Here is a 14023-nt window from a genome sequence, read left to right as displayed (position 1 = left end):
CAGCATGGATTTGTGAAAGGGAAATCATGCTTGACAAATCTTCTGGAATTTTTTGAGGATGTTTCCAGTAGAGTGGACAAGGGAGAAGCAGTTGATGTGGTATATTTGGACTTTCAGAAGGCTTTCGACAAGATCCCACATGAGAGATTAATGTGCAAAGTTAAAGCACATGGGATTGGGGGTAGTGTGCTGACGTGGATTGAGAACTGGTTGGCAGACAGGAAGCAAAGAGTAGGAGTAAATGGGTACTTTTCAGAATGGCAGGCAGTGACTAGTGGGGTACTGCAAGGTTCTGTGCTGGGGCCCCAGCTGTTTACATTGTATATTAATGATTTAGACAAGGGGATTAAATGTAGTATCTCCAAATTTGCGGATGACACTAAGTTGGGTGGCAGTGTGAGTTGCGAGGAGGATGCTATGAGGCTGCAGAGTGACTTGGATAGATTAGGTGAGTGGGCAAATGCATGGCAGATGAAGTATAATGTGGATAAATGTGAGGTTATCCACTTTGGTGGTAAAAACAGAGAGACAGACTATTATCTGAATGGTGACAGATTAGGAAAAGGGGAGGTGCAACGAGACCTGGGTGTCATGATACATCAGTCATTGAAGGTTGGCATGCAGGTCCAGCAGGCGGTTAAGAAAGCAAATGGCATGTTGGCCTTCATAGCGAGGGGATTTGAGTACAGGGGCAGGGAAGTGTTACTACAGTTGTACAGGGCCTTGGTGAGGCCACACCTGGAGTATTGTGTACAGTTTTGGTCTTCTAACTTGAGGAAGGACATTCTTGCTATTGAGGGAGTGCAGCAAAGGTTCACCAGACTGATTCCCGGGATGGCGGGACTGACATATCAAGAAAGACTGAATCAACTGGGCTTGTATTCACTGGGGTTCAGAAGAATGAGAGGGGATCTCATAGAAACGTTTAAAATTCTGATGGGTTTAGACAGGTTAGATGCAGGAAGAATGTTCCCAATGTTGGGGAAGTCCAGAACCAGGGATCATAGTCTAAGAATAAGGGGTAAGCTATTTAGGACCGAGATGAGGAGAAACTTCTTCACCCAGAGAGTGGTGAACCTGTGGAATTCTCTACCACAGGAAAGCTAATTCACTAAATATATTCAAAAAGGAGTTAGATGTAGTCCTTACTACTAGGGGGATCAAGGGGTATGGCGAGAAAGCAGGAATGGTGTACTGAAGTTGCATGTTCAGCCATGAACTAATTGAATGGCGGTGCAGGCTCGAAGGGCCGAATAGCCTACTCCTGCACCTATTTTCTATGTTTCTATGTGTCTATACCTGCTTTCTGTTGGAGGTTATGCTTGTGTACTTCATCGCCCATGTAAGGACTGCAAATACCACATGCTTGCACTGGATAATCTCCACATGGGGGGAAGAGGGAAGTGGATGGTCATGGACTTACACTCAAATTACCGGCAATGGCTTTTGGAACTGGGGGGGAGTGAAATGTTATGTATTGTCCTGGCACATTAAATATATAAGTACAATGGTGCGCCACAGAGGGCGCTGTGGTGGGAGACCTAAAAGTACCTGCAAGACAGAGTATAAAAGGCTGCCCGCCACACCTGAGGGGCAGTCTGGAGTTACCTAATAAAGGGCTAAGGTCACAGCAGTTAATACAACACGAGACCGCGTGGAGTCAGTGATTTGAATGCTACACACATCACAGGAAGCATTCGAGAGTGAGCAATCACCCGTCACAGCCCGACAGATTGGAACCTGGGTGAGCCAGGACCCCTTACTGTCCCTAGTAAAAAATTGTGTGCTTCACGGGAGCTGGTCCTGTGTCCCAGTGGAAATGCAGGAAGAGATAAAGCCGTACCAGCGGCACAAAGATGAAATGTCTACACAGGCAGACTGTCTTCTGTGGGATAATCGGGTAGTGGTCCCTAAGAAGGGCAGGGACACTTTCATTAGTGATCTCCACAGTATTCATCCAGGCATCATAATGATGAAAGCGATAGCCAGATCCCACGTGTGGTGGCCCAGTATCGATGCGGACTTAGAGTCCTGCGTTCACAGATGTAATACATGGTCGCAGTTAAGCAATGCACCCAGGGAGGTGACACTAAGTTTATGGTCTTGGCCCTCCAAACCATGGTCCAGGGTCCATGTCGACTATGCAGGCCGGTTCTTGGGTAAAATGTTCCTTGTGGTTGTAGATGCGTACTCCAAATGGATTGAATATGAGATAATGTCGGCAAGCTGTCCGCTGCCATCACTGAAAGCCTGCGGGCCATGTTTGCCACGCACGGCCTGCCTGATGTCCTTGTGAGCGACAACGGGCCATGTTTCACCAGTGCCGAGTTCAAAGAGTTCATGACCCGTAATGGGATCAAACATGTTACATCTGCCCCGTTCAAACCAGCACCCAATGGTCAGGCAAAGAGAGCAGTGCAAACCATCAAGCAGAGCTTAAAGAGGGTAACTAAAGGCTCACTGCAGACTCGCCTATCCCGAGTCCTGCTTAGCTACCGCACGAGACCCCACACGCTCACTGGGACTCCACCAGCTGAATTGCTCATGAAAAGGGCACTGAAGACAAGGCTCTCATTAGTCCACCCTGATCTACATGAATGGGTAGAGAGCAGGCACTTCAACAAAGTACATATTATGATAGCGCAAACGTGTCACGTGAAATTAAAATCAATGATCCTGTATTTGTGTTGAACTATGGACAAGGTCCCAAGTGGCTTCCCGGCACTGTTGTGACCAAACAGGGGAGTAGGGTGTTTCGGGTCAAACTTTCAAATGGACTCATCCACCGGAAACACTTGGACCAAATCAAACTCAGATTCACGGACTATCCAGAGCAAGCCACATTCGACTCTCTGTTCTTTGACCTCCCAACATACACACCAGTAGCAACCGACACAGCGGTTGACCACGAAGCAGAACCCATCACCCGCAGTAGCCGAGCAGGACTCACCACACCAGGCAGCCCAGCAAGGTCAGCTGCACAGCAGCCCAGCGAGAGCCCAACAAACGACTCACCAAAACCAGCATTTGCACCGAGACAATCAACCAGGGAAAGAAAGGCCCCAGATCGACTCACCTTGTAAATAGTTACACTATTGACCTTGGGTGGAGGGGCGGGGGGGGGTTGGCGGGGAGTGTTGTTATATTTGTAAACCTGTAAATACCTTGTGTAACCACCAGGGCTCATCCCCTGGAGTCCCAAGGGATCCCACAATCCCTTGGGAGCACCTGTACTTCAGGAGGCCTCACAGGCTGGAGAGGCACTCTGGAGACCTGCAATAAATGACTGAGGTCAAACTTTACTTTGAGCTCACAGTATCTAGTCAGACTCTTTATTCATACATAACAGGTAGCTCACTGGACCTGTGTGCTCCTGATGGGTGTTTGCCCGCTGCATTCGCTGTGTGCAGTTGAAATCCTACATCGCACAATGTTTCATTACTTATTGTGAGTATCCTGTGGCTCCAATCGCGATCGTGCAACTTTTCCTTGCTCATTGTATGTACACAACTCTGATCATCAATTACACATTTTATCTCGAACTCATAGTTGCTATTACATCGTTTGAGTGTGTGAAACTGCCCCTTTAAGTGAGGTGGTTTGCAGGCCTCCTTTAAGAGAGCCTTGCTTTCTTTACCCCAATTCTCTTCTCCGTTTGGTGCCACGTGTTGCTCCATCAGCGCTGCACCTTGTGGTCTGGCCGCCACCATTTTTTCTTCAGCACATTACCTCGTGGTTCGTGCGCCATCTTTCCTCCATCCACGATGTCGACTGCGGTGATCCTCTTCTCCCCGGGTTCTGCCACCGAAGCTGGAAAGTCGCCTTTGGATCCGATTTTCTTCCTCCAGAGTCCTGCCACTGGAGCCTGGAAGGTGAGTTCGTGTCGTCTCAGCTGGATCATCTCCACGCAGTCGTGCTGGGCAATCTGTCCCTTGGGTGCTGTGCAGGTCTGCTCTCTGGTGCCGGGTCCAGGCTTGCTTTGCCTCTGAGCACGGAGGACGTCGATCGTTGGAGGGGTGAAGTCTTTCCACTTCCAATGGATCTTCTCCATCCACCTTCTTCCGAGTAATGTTGGTCCATCACCTGCAACAATCCACAGAGGTAACCTGTGCACCGTGTCTTCATGGAGTACCTTTACATTTGCTCTACCAACGACTGGGATAAGTTCATCAGTGTAGGTGCATATCTTTGCCTGAACTGGGACCAACTTGGGTCGTTCAGCTTGATTGTCCCACAGCCTCTCAAAGGCTTCTTGATTCATTATTGACTGGCTTGCCCCCATGCCCACTTCCATGAAGACTGGAACGCCATCTATCTCGACTTCCATGCTCAATGAGGAACATTCGGTGGTGCATGTAAACATGCTGTATACCTCATCGTGGGGCTGAGCTGTCTCTCTGCCTATCGTTTCTTAATCCGCACTGGATTCATGGCCATCTACACACTCTTTATCAACACAGTGAGTCATATTCCTCTTACACATTCACTGGAGGTGGCCCTTTGTGCTGCAGGCTTTACATACATAGTCTTTAAAACGGCACTGCTGATCTCTGTGTTTCCCTCCACAACGCCAGCATGGGGCTACTCAGTTAGCCCCCCTCGGTGGACTCTGAGCTAAGGGACTCGAGGGCCTGTTCTCTCTGCCCTGAGAAGGTTCGCGTTCTACAGTCCAGCCTCTAAAAGGCACCATTCTGTGCACAGTACTTGCCGGGTTTGAGTCCTGAGGATGAGTCATCTGCCTAGAATAATACTTCAAGGTCATGAATGCCTGGCTCACAGAGATGGCCTTCTGAAGTGTGACTGTGGTATCAGCCGACAGTAGCTTATGAAGAAGGTCCTCATGGCTGATTCCAATGACAAAAATGTCCCGCAGTGCTTTGATGAGGTGGGCGCCGAAATCACATGGTGCCTCCAGCATCCTGAGGTCTGCAGCGTATTTCACGATTTTCTGGCCTTAGGGCCGTCGATGGGTGTAGAACTGGGGTCTGGCTGTGAGGATGCTCTTCTTGGGCTTGAGTTGCTCATGGATCAGTGTTATGAGCTCCTCATACGTCTTAGTCGTTGTCTTCGCTGGTGCCAGCAAGTCCCTGACGAGGCCATAGACAGTGGGCCCACAACTGGTTAGCAGGATTGCTCTGCGCTTGCCAGCCAGTGTGGCCAGGTTATCTCCTGCCAGGTCGTTTGCTGTGAAGAAATGTTCAAGCCTCTCCACAAAGATGTCCCAATCATCACCATCGGCGAACTGCTGCAACGTACCAAGGGTAGCCATTTTCGCGTAAAAGTCCGTAATCTCATCGCCAATTGTTATGTCCTAGAATGCTCTGATAATCACTGCATGAGGCAATGTGTTGTACTTGAACTGCAGTGACCTTCGTCCTTTATCGATAACTCAAGAGTGAGGATCACACCTGGTGACCTGCCTTTTATACTAGGCCAGGCACACCTGTGCAGGTAACCTACAAGTCTCCCAATGCTGTGCCCTCTGGTGGCACACCTTGTGATAGTACAAACAGTAGCCATGTAAGATAAATGACACGTAGGATGGACTTTATCAGCTTCCCCATGACCACAGCGGTTCAGACTGACAGGGCTGGAGCATTCTACCACATTGCTAAGTTCCTCACGGTGCAGGGAACAATATAGTGCACTCATATCGCCATGCAGGCACCTTCTCAGGACCCAGAGCTTTTTCGTAACAGAAAAGGATTTCACTCCCTGAAGGTCCAACGAGTTGTCGACCACAACCAGTCATAATGGCACTGAATGCCAAATGTCCGCGCAGCTTTGATGAGGCTCACATCCTGAGTGAGGGCGCTGTCTCTGACATCTTTAAGAGTCAGCCACAAGAACAATGCTGGATGCTTGGTGATGACCGATTATGGCCTAGCCATCCGGCTGATGACCTCGCTGCGTGAAACCCATATTGAGCCTGAGAAGCGATTGGGAAATTGGCTTCTATACTTGTGGGGGCGTTATGCATGAAGCATATTAGAAAGATGACAATTTCTATTGATTAGTAACAGACATAAGAGTCGAGAAAAACAATCACTGACTATACCCAAGCAGAAGAAACAATTAGAATATATTACCAAGCTAGTAAACCATGACTTAATTTGAATAAAATAGCCCTAGCATAGATTGCACAAGTAGCTATTGGCATGCCTTTGTATATGTTATGGAGCTTGTACATCACTGGTGTGAAATGCTATTGTCTTGTAAATTAACTTCTCACAGCTAAGACTGCATTTCAAAGGGCTTTATGGGTCGGACACTTCTGATATACTAGTTAGTGGTAACAGAGCTGGTCTTCAGTCGTCTTGGTTAATCCTTGCCACTGAACCAAGACCTAGCTCTGTCAAGCACGTGTGCTGGCTGGTGTGCAAGTGCCAACACACGTTAAAAAAAATCCACGCACAGGCCTCTTCCACCATTCAATATGCAGTTCGGGACCTGGAATATTAGGTCCTTCATTGAAACACCTGCGAACTCATCCCTTTTTGGTGGAAGGAAGTCATCCTCAATACGAGGGACCACCGAAGAAGACTAGTTAGTGACACTTTTTAGATGGCTTTAACAGACACTTAAGCAAGGCATGCCTCTATAGATAGAATCGCCCATATAATTCTGGGAAATACTGATCAACTGTTCTCTTTCTAATTCTTATTTGTTTGAAAAATCAGTAAAGAATGCCAAAGGAATGCAACTAATTGGTGGGTTATTTAACCTTTTCATGAACTTGCTCATAGCTGCTGTTATTTGGATTAATTTCAATAACCATCACTCCATCTTGTTGCTGTAAATGAATCAATTTGTAAATAAACCCATTTGATAGTTTATCATCAAAGTGCCTTGAGTGACTAATATCATCTCTTGAAGTGATGTGAGTGTATATTACAAATCCTACATGTAATTTGGATGTAATTAGATTGGTCTAATTTTTGCCAGGGCACACATATCTCAAATTACATTTTGCGCAAGACTGTGTTTCAGTTCATACGAGCATTGGCTTGGTATGTGTTGTGTCTGGAGAAGTCTGAATCATAACAATGAAAAAGAATGTTCTTGCCTCAATGAGCAAGTGGCCTGTGATACACAACAACAATAACAACAACAATGACAAAAACTTGGATTTATATAGAGCCTTTAAGATAGTATAACTTCCCAAGGTGCGTCACATGAGCATTATAAAACAAAATTTGACACCGAGCCACATAAGGAGATATTAGGGCAGATGGCCAACAGCTTGTTAAAAAACAGTAGGTTTTAAGGAGCGTCTGAAAGGAGGAAAGAGAGCTAGAGAAGCAGAGAGTTTTAGGGAGGAATTCCAAAGCTTAGGGCCTTGGCAGTTGAAGGCACTGCCACCAATGGTGGAGCGATTAGAATTGAGGATGCTCAAGAGGCCAGAATTAGAGGAGAGCAGATATCTTGGGGAGTTGTGGGGCTGGAGGAGATTACAGAGATATGTAGGGACAAGCCCATGGAGGGATTTGAAAACAAGGATGAGAATTTTGAAATCGAAGCATTGCTTAACTGGGAGCCAATGTACATCAGAGAGCACAGGGATGATGGGTGAATGGGACTTGGTCTGAGTTAGGACATGGGCAGCAGAGCTTAGGATGACCTCAAGTTTATGGAGGGTAGAACATGGGAGACTGGCCAAGAGTGTGTTGGAATAGTCAAGTCTAAAGGCAACAAAGGCATGGATGAGAGTTTCAGCGGCAGATGGGCTGAGGCGAGGTGGAATCGAGCAATGTTCCAAATATGGAAATAGGCAGTTTAAGTGATTGCACGGATATGTAGTCAGAAGTTCATCTCGGGGTCAAATATGACACCAATGTTGTGAACTTTGCCAGGCAGAGGATTGAATCAGTGGCTCGGGAGCAGAGTTTGTAGCGGGCACAAAAAAAATGGCTTTGGTCTCCCAATGTTTAGTTGGAAGAAATTATCGGCTCATCTAGTACTGGATGGTGGACGTACAGTCTGACAAGTTAAATAGAATGGAGAAGTCGAAAGAGCTGGTGATGAGATAGAGTTGGGTGTCATTAGTGTACATGTGGAAACATGTGATATGTTCTCTACGACATCACAAACGCACACATACACATAATGGCTCCACAGGAACTAGTCATATGACCTTGTCACATGATCGTTTTTTATATACAGCAGTAGTTGCATTAACATGGTAGTCCAATGGGTGGAGCAGAAGTCCAGTAGGCAGAGCTTCTCCCTCCTTAATGAAGAAGTAATCATAACAAAATAATCATCATACATAACTTGCATGGTTATACACAACAAAAGATATTGGGCTAGATTTTCCATTATTTTTGCATGCATAACGCCCTCTTAAAGTCCATTTTGCCGCTGAAATGAGGTATAACGCCCAGATATCGCCCATTTGGCAACAAAATGGAAATTGATGCTCATTTTTCGGCGACTTATCGGCAAGCGTTACTTTCGGCATGTACATAACGCCGGGCAAAAATAATATCGCCCGCCCACTTCTTTTGAGCGGAATCATGAGAATGGGCGAAAACAATGCCCATAATATCGGCCAGTGTTACTTTCCGCACAAAATTAACGGCGAGTTTCAATAATACCGACCGCCCAATTTTTTTTGTTGTAAAGGTCAAATTTGCCGAAACTAACGCCCTGTATATTTCCTAGCGTCACTTTCATCACCTCACACACATCTCACCCACAATATCGCTCATCGAAAACACCGCTCTGAAAAAATGGAACTGTTCTGAACTCATCACACCGGCGTGGGCACCATTTTTCAAATCACAGGTTGCTTCATTCAAAAGGCTGCTTCAACTTCGGGGGAGTTTGGATTGACTCTGGAGTTCTTCTCAGGTGAAGTGACTATCTCAACAGGCATCTTTTCAGACTCTGGACGATTGGGTTTTAATGTAGGTGTCTTTTAGTGAGGAAATTATTGCTTCTGATCAATCGCTATTAAACTTCATTGGAATGTGGCCATCTATTTCCCAGCCTATATCGATTAATACGCAGATGCTGCAGGGTGCAAATGGCACAACGTCTAATGTACATCATTGTGTGCTCAGTCTAAGATGTGCCAGAATGAGGAGGAGTTCCAGACCATACACACCCCGCCCTTACAGGGAGAAGAGGTGTTACCTCGATGTGTCCGACCACACCTGCCTTCGGAGACTGCGCTTCTACAAGGTGGTGATCACTGAAATATGTGAGCTCATCAGACCAAATATGCAGCCTGCTATCAGGACATCACTGCCCGTCAAGGTCAAGGTCACCGCAGCACTGTCGTTCTACGCATCCATTTCCTTTCGGGCCTCCGCAGTCGAGATTCCCACTCTGTCTCACCATGCCACACATCGCTGCATTAGACAGGTCACGGAGGCCCTATATGCGTGTAGGATGGACTTTATCAGCTTCCCCATGATCACGGAGGCTCAGACTGACAGGGCTGGAGCATTCTACCGCATTGCTAAGTTCCCCAGGATGCAGGGAGCAATACAGTGTACTCACATCGCCATGTGGGCACCTTCTCAGCACCCAGAGCTTTTTCGTAACAGAAAAGGATTTCACTCCCTGAAGGTCCAACTAGTTGTCGACCACAAGCAGATAGTAATGACAGTGAATGGCAAATGTTCGGGCAGCTTCGATGAGGCTCACATCCTGAGTGAGGGCGCTGTCTCTGACACCTTTAAGAGTCAGCCACAAGGACAATGCTGGCTGCTTGGTGATGACCTATATGGCCTAGCCACCTGGCTGATGACCCCACTGCGTGACACCCATATTGAGCCTGAGAAGCGATATAACCAGAGCCACAGAGACACACGCAATGTGGTCCAGCAAACAATAACTGTGCTTAAGCAACGCTTCAGATGCCTGGACCACTCAGGAAGGGAGCTACAATACAACCCTAAGCAAGTAGCTAAATTCCATGCTGCACAACCTGGCTATCAGGAGATGACAAGAATTGCCAGAAGGAACTGATGGTCACATCAGGAGAGAGAGAGAACGAGGAGGACGAGGGGCTGGTCGCTGAGCTCGGGCCAGACAATCAGGCTGACTATGCAACCATGCCCATGACCCCCTCCAGACTGCAGGAAAGTCCCCGTGGTGGCTACATAGCTACAAGACTCTTATGTCAGGAGCTCATAACTGAACGATTTGCCTGAAAGAACATTGCTGTGATTGACAACGCTGACACACTGCTGTGTATGTGCAGTTGAGACATCGATGGTGGCCATCACCTTGGTGCCAGTTAAAGTTTATGTTAATTCAAGTTAACATAGAAACATAGAAACATAGAAAATAGGTGCAGGAGTAGGCCATTCAGACCTTCGAGCCTGCACCACCATTCAATATGTTCATGGCTGATCATTTCCTCAGTACCCCTTTCCTACTTTCTCTCCATACCCCTTGATCCCTTTAGCCGTAACGGCCATATCTAACTCGCTCTTGAATATATCCAATGAACTGGCATCAACAACTCTCTGCGGTAGAGAATTCCACAGGTTAACAACTCTCTGAGTGAAGAAGTTTCTCCTCATCTCAGTCCTAAATGTCTTACCCCTTATCCTTATACTGTGTCCCCTGGTTCTGGACTTCCCCAACATCGGGAACATTCTCCCTGCATCTTCCTGTCCAGTCCCGTCAGAGTTTTATATGTTTCTATGAGATCCCCTCTCATCCTTGTAAACTCCAGTGAATACAGGCCAGTCGATCCAATTTCTCCTCATATGTCAGTCCTGCCATCCCGGGAATCAGTCTGGTGAACTTTCACTGCAGTCACTCAATAGCAAGAATGTCCTTCCTCAGATTAGGAGACCAAAACTGAATACAATATTCCAGGTAAGTTTTATTTAACCCTTTCATGTTAAGGAATCACCAGTGTGTAACGATCCAGCTATCTGAGACAATGCGCAACAAGTTTATGTTGAATAAAAAACATTTTATACGACCATTGGTCTGAAATCATAAGTATCACGGGCAAAAACACCACACCCCCACCCCACTTTTTCGACCATTGACGTTAATCAAATGGTCCACATTTCCAGCAACAGAGAATACAAAGGCAAAGCTGGAGGGTGGCCCCCTCCCCCCATACATTACAACAAATTGCATACACCCAGATGGAGATATAACACAGCCATCACATGCAGACATGCACCTCACTTTCTTTCCCCCCTCCCCTTCTGTTCTCCACCTCTACCCCTTCCCCTCCTTGCTCCACGCCGCCTGGCTGAGGAGCTCCTCAGGCGGTGCCTCATTGTGGGTGATTAAGGCAGAGGTGGTGGTTGCACAGGTACGGGAGCGGGGTTGCCGAGCTGGGAACATTCTCAGATCCAGAAGCAGGATCTTGGTCCTGCTTCTCATCTATCGTTGGCAGTGATTGTGCAGAACGTAGGGGTGGAGTGCCACGCTCTGGGACCACTGGTTATCGCCTCCAGGGCCTTCGCCATCTGCAGAACGTACTCAGTCATGGTGGCCAGCTGTCGGGATATGCCCCCCAATGCATCGAGGATCTGGTCACCAACATCTACAGTCCTCCTGGACAACTGTACCATCTCTCCGCTCTCATGTGTTGCTCGTGGAACAGACCTGCCGCGTTTACGAAACCTCCGTGGGGTCGGCGCCGTCCTGGGGACAAATGGGGTGCCCTGTGGTGACCTGCTTGGGCCCGGTACCTCAAGAGTGGAGGCGGGAATGGCTGGAGGAGCACTAGATGGCCTTGGGGTGGAATGGCTTCTGGAGTGTGGCGATGCACGTTTCTCCGAAGTCCGCGCTCTCATCCGTAGAGAACAGGCCCAGCTTATTGATGGGCGAGAATCGGAGCCCCTCAGCACCAGATGTAGGACCGTCCGACGAGTCTGGCCTCGTGCCCCAACCTTCTTGGCTCTGTGGTCTTGCCTGGGGCCGTGCTGCTGGCTGAGCTGCAAAACACAAATGAGGTTATTAGAGGAAAAGGGGTGCTAGGGTCACAAGGTGAGTCCAGCGCTACACACAGCATATGCACGACAAAAGCACCACTGCTATCAAAATCATCACAGACATCACATTTCATGAACATCAACACATTCTGCACTGCAATGATTTTCATTAGGCCAGCATTATTTATAGGATAATTTTAGAAATCATCTATCATATATGATTGTTCGGATATGAATGGTTGTGGCATCTATGGACTTTACATCACGCAATGGTGTAAACTTTACTCACGTGGCATCACTTCAGGGTCTGCAGCTGCTTGCGTGGCCATCCGGGGGTGCTTCCCCACGAGTTGAGCATCCTTTCCTCCATCTCAGTGATGTCGCTGGGAACTGGTGGCCCCCCCACCCGTTCGCCTCTGCATGGACCTCATCGCCGATAGCTTCTTCTGTAAAAGGTAACAGGACAACATGGCATGAGATCATTGCGTGATATTGCTAGGTACTGTCACAGACACTGATACAACACATAACCGACAGATGTAATCATGATTATCATGATAATTATCATTCTTTACCTGACGACGTAAACTGTGACTGGAGGCTTTGAGTACAACATTTCTGGTAAAAGTGAAAGACCTCACATCTGCTGATAGTCATTCATAACTGTTACAAATCAAATTATGTAAATACATAAGTACATGTAAAGCAATGTAATAATGACTCTTGCAGATCCCACAAGGTCGTTCCATCGTTTGTGGCATTGGTTGCGCTCACGCACCTTGTTGGTCGCCGACGAGACCACCTGTACTATCTCGGCCCATATATTCTGGTAAGCACTTTGGGGTGGGCTTCCCACGCCCTCCCTGTGTCAAATGACCCCTACGTAACTCACCCTCTTGCAGCAGGGAGGCATTTGCCTCGTCCGAGAACCTCCTCGCTCTTTTGCACCCTCCAATATGCTCCTCTCCCAGCTCACTGCTCTTGCCAACGTCAGTCTCCACAGCATGCTGTGTCGCCTCTTCATCTCCCTCCATTATAGGCACCAAATTCGGGCAAATATCTGGCTGGTGACAGCTAATTTTTTCTCCCAATTTGCTCTAAAGCTCTAAATTCTCCCTCCTTCAATGGAGTTATATGGAGTAATATGTCTGAACTCTTTCTGTGTGGGTTAAGGTCCATCACATTACTCTTTATGTGCTGTGAGGTTTATTCCATCTGTCAGATTTATTTCACTCAGAATAGACTTATGTCCGTGACCTCAACAAAGCACGCTGGTTACAGGTATTTTGTGATTAAGCAGAACAGATTTTATCAAGTAGTTTCCTTGCCATACAAAGAAATAATACTTAACAAGGCGATAGTGACAGTCTCTTCATTGAAACCTCAACAGTAGGCCACTGATTCACCATGACTCTAGTCTCTTGCTGTGTTCTGCTGACCGTAGTCCTTCCTCAAATTCCTCTGTATTAGCGCTGCCCCCAAAGTCGAACAGCTGTAATTTTATACCCTTTCCCTCCCATACAAATGCTGTGAGAGTCTGCAGCTGTCTCAGGCTTACAATAGATCATCCTATGTCTGTGCCTCTGACCTTCTATTTTATCTCGAGTTCTTCTCTGAGAACTCTTACAATGACTGTGTCACAGAATTAATTACTGTGGTTGGCTTGACAAAATGTGACAGGCTGCATACTTTTCTGTTATTGAGCATTATTTTCCTTGCCCATTATGGTTTTAAATGAACGTATTTCAGCAACGTGAAAAGAAAATGGTCACTATGAGCTTGCACACATTTTAGTTGCTTTTATCAGCTACCACTTCAACAAAAGCATTATCAGTGAAAGAAAACAACATGCAGCAAAGCTTTTTCTAACAGTGCCACTGATAATGCTGCAGCATCTACACAGTGCAGCAATTTGAGCCATTGTCCCTGCCGCCCGACTCCCAGCCAGATCAGACCTGCTTTTTGCCAACGGTCCTTCTGGTAGGCGGCAGGTCGATCTGAGTCAATCATCCCTGAGGAAAATGCCGGATTTCCATCCTCCAGCATGGATGGCAGGACGTGACGCCAGCAGAACCTGTGCGACCAATCTCCCAGCGGGCGGAACA

The 14023-nt window shown here is 47.3% G+C and overlaps 1 protein-coding gene across 1 annotated transcript in view; it reads left to right on the top strand.

The window, feature by feature from the left end:
• The window catches only part of LOC139262462 (uncharacterized protein CG45076-like), a 35985-nt gene extending 28092 nt beyond the window's left edge, over positions 1–7893 (top strand). Inside the window, exon 3 of the mRNA XM_070877647.1 lies at positions 7801–7893. Within this exon, the coding sequence (XP_070733748.1) occupies positions 7801–7893 (93 nt within the window). The remainder of the gene's footprint in view (positions 1–7800) is intronic.
• Positions 7894–14023: the final 6130 nt, after the last annotated feature.

Source organism: Pristiophorus japonicus, chromosome 4 (genome assembly GCF_044704955.1).
Source record: "Pristiophorus japonicus isolate sPriJap1 chromosome 4, sPriJap1.hap1, whole genome shotgun sequence".
Lineage (NCBI taxonomy): Eukaryota > Metazoa > Chordata > Chondrichthyes > Pristiophoridae > Pristiophorus > Pristiophorus japonicus.
Note: the sequence above shows the minus strand (reverse complement) of the source record. Positions and strands in the feature narration are given on the sequence as shown.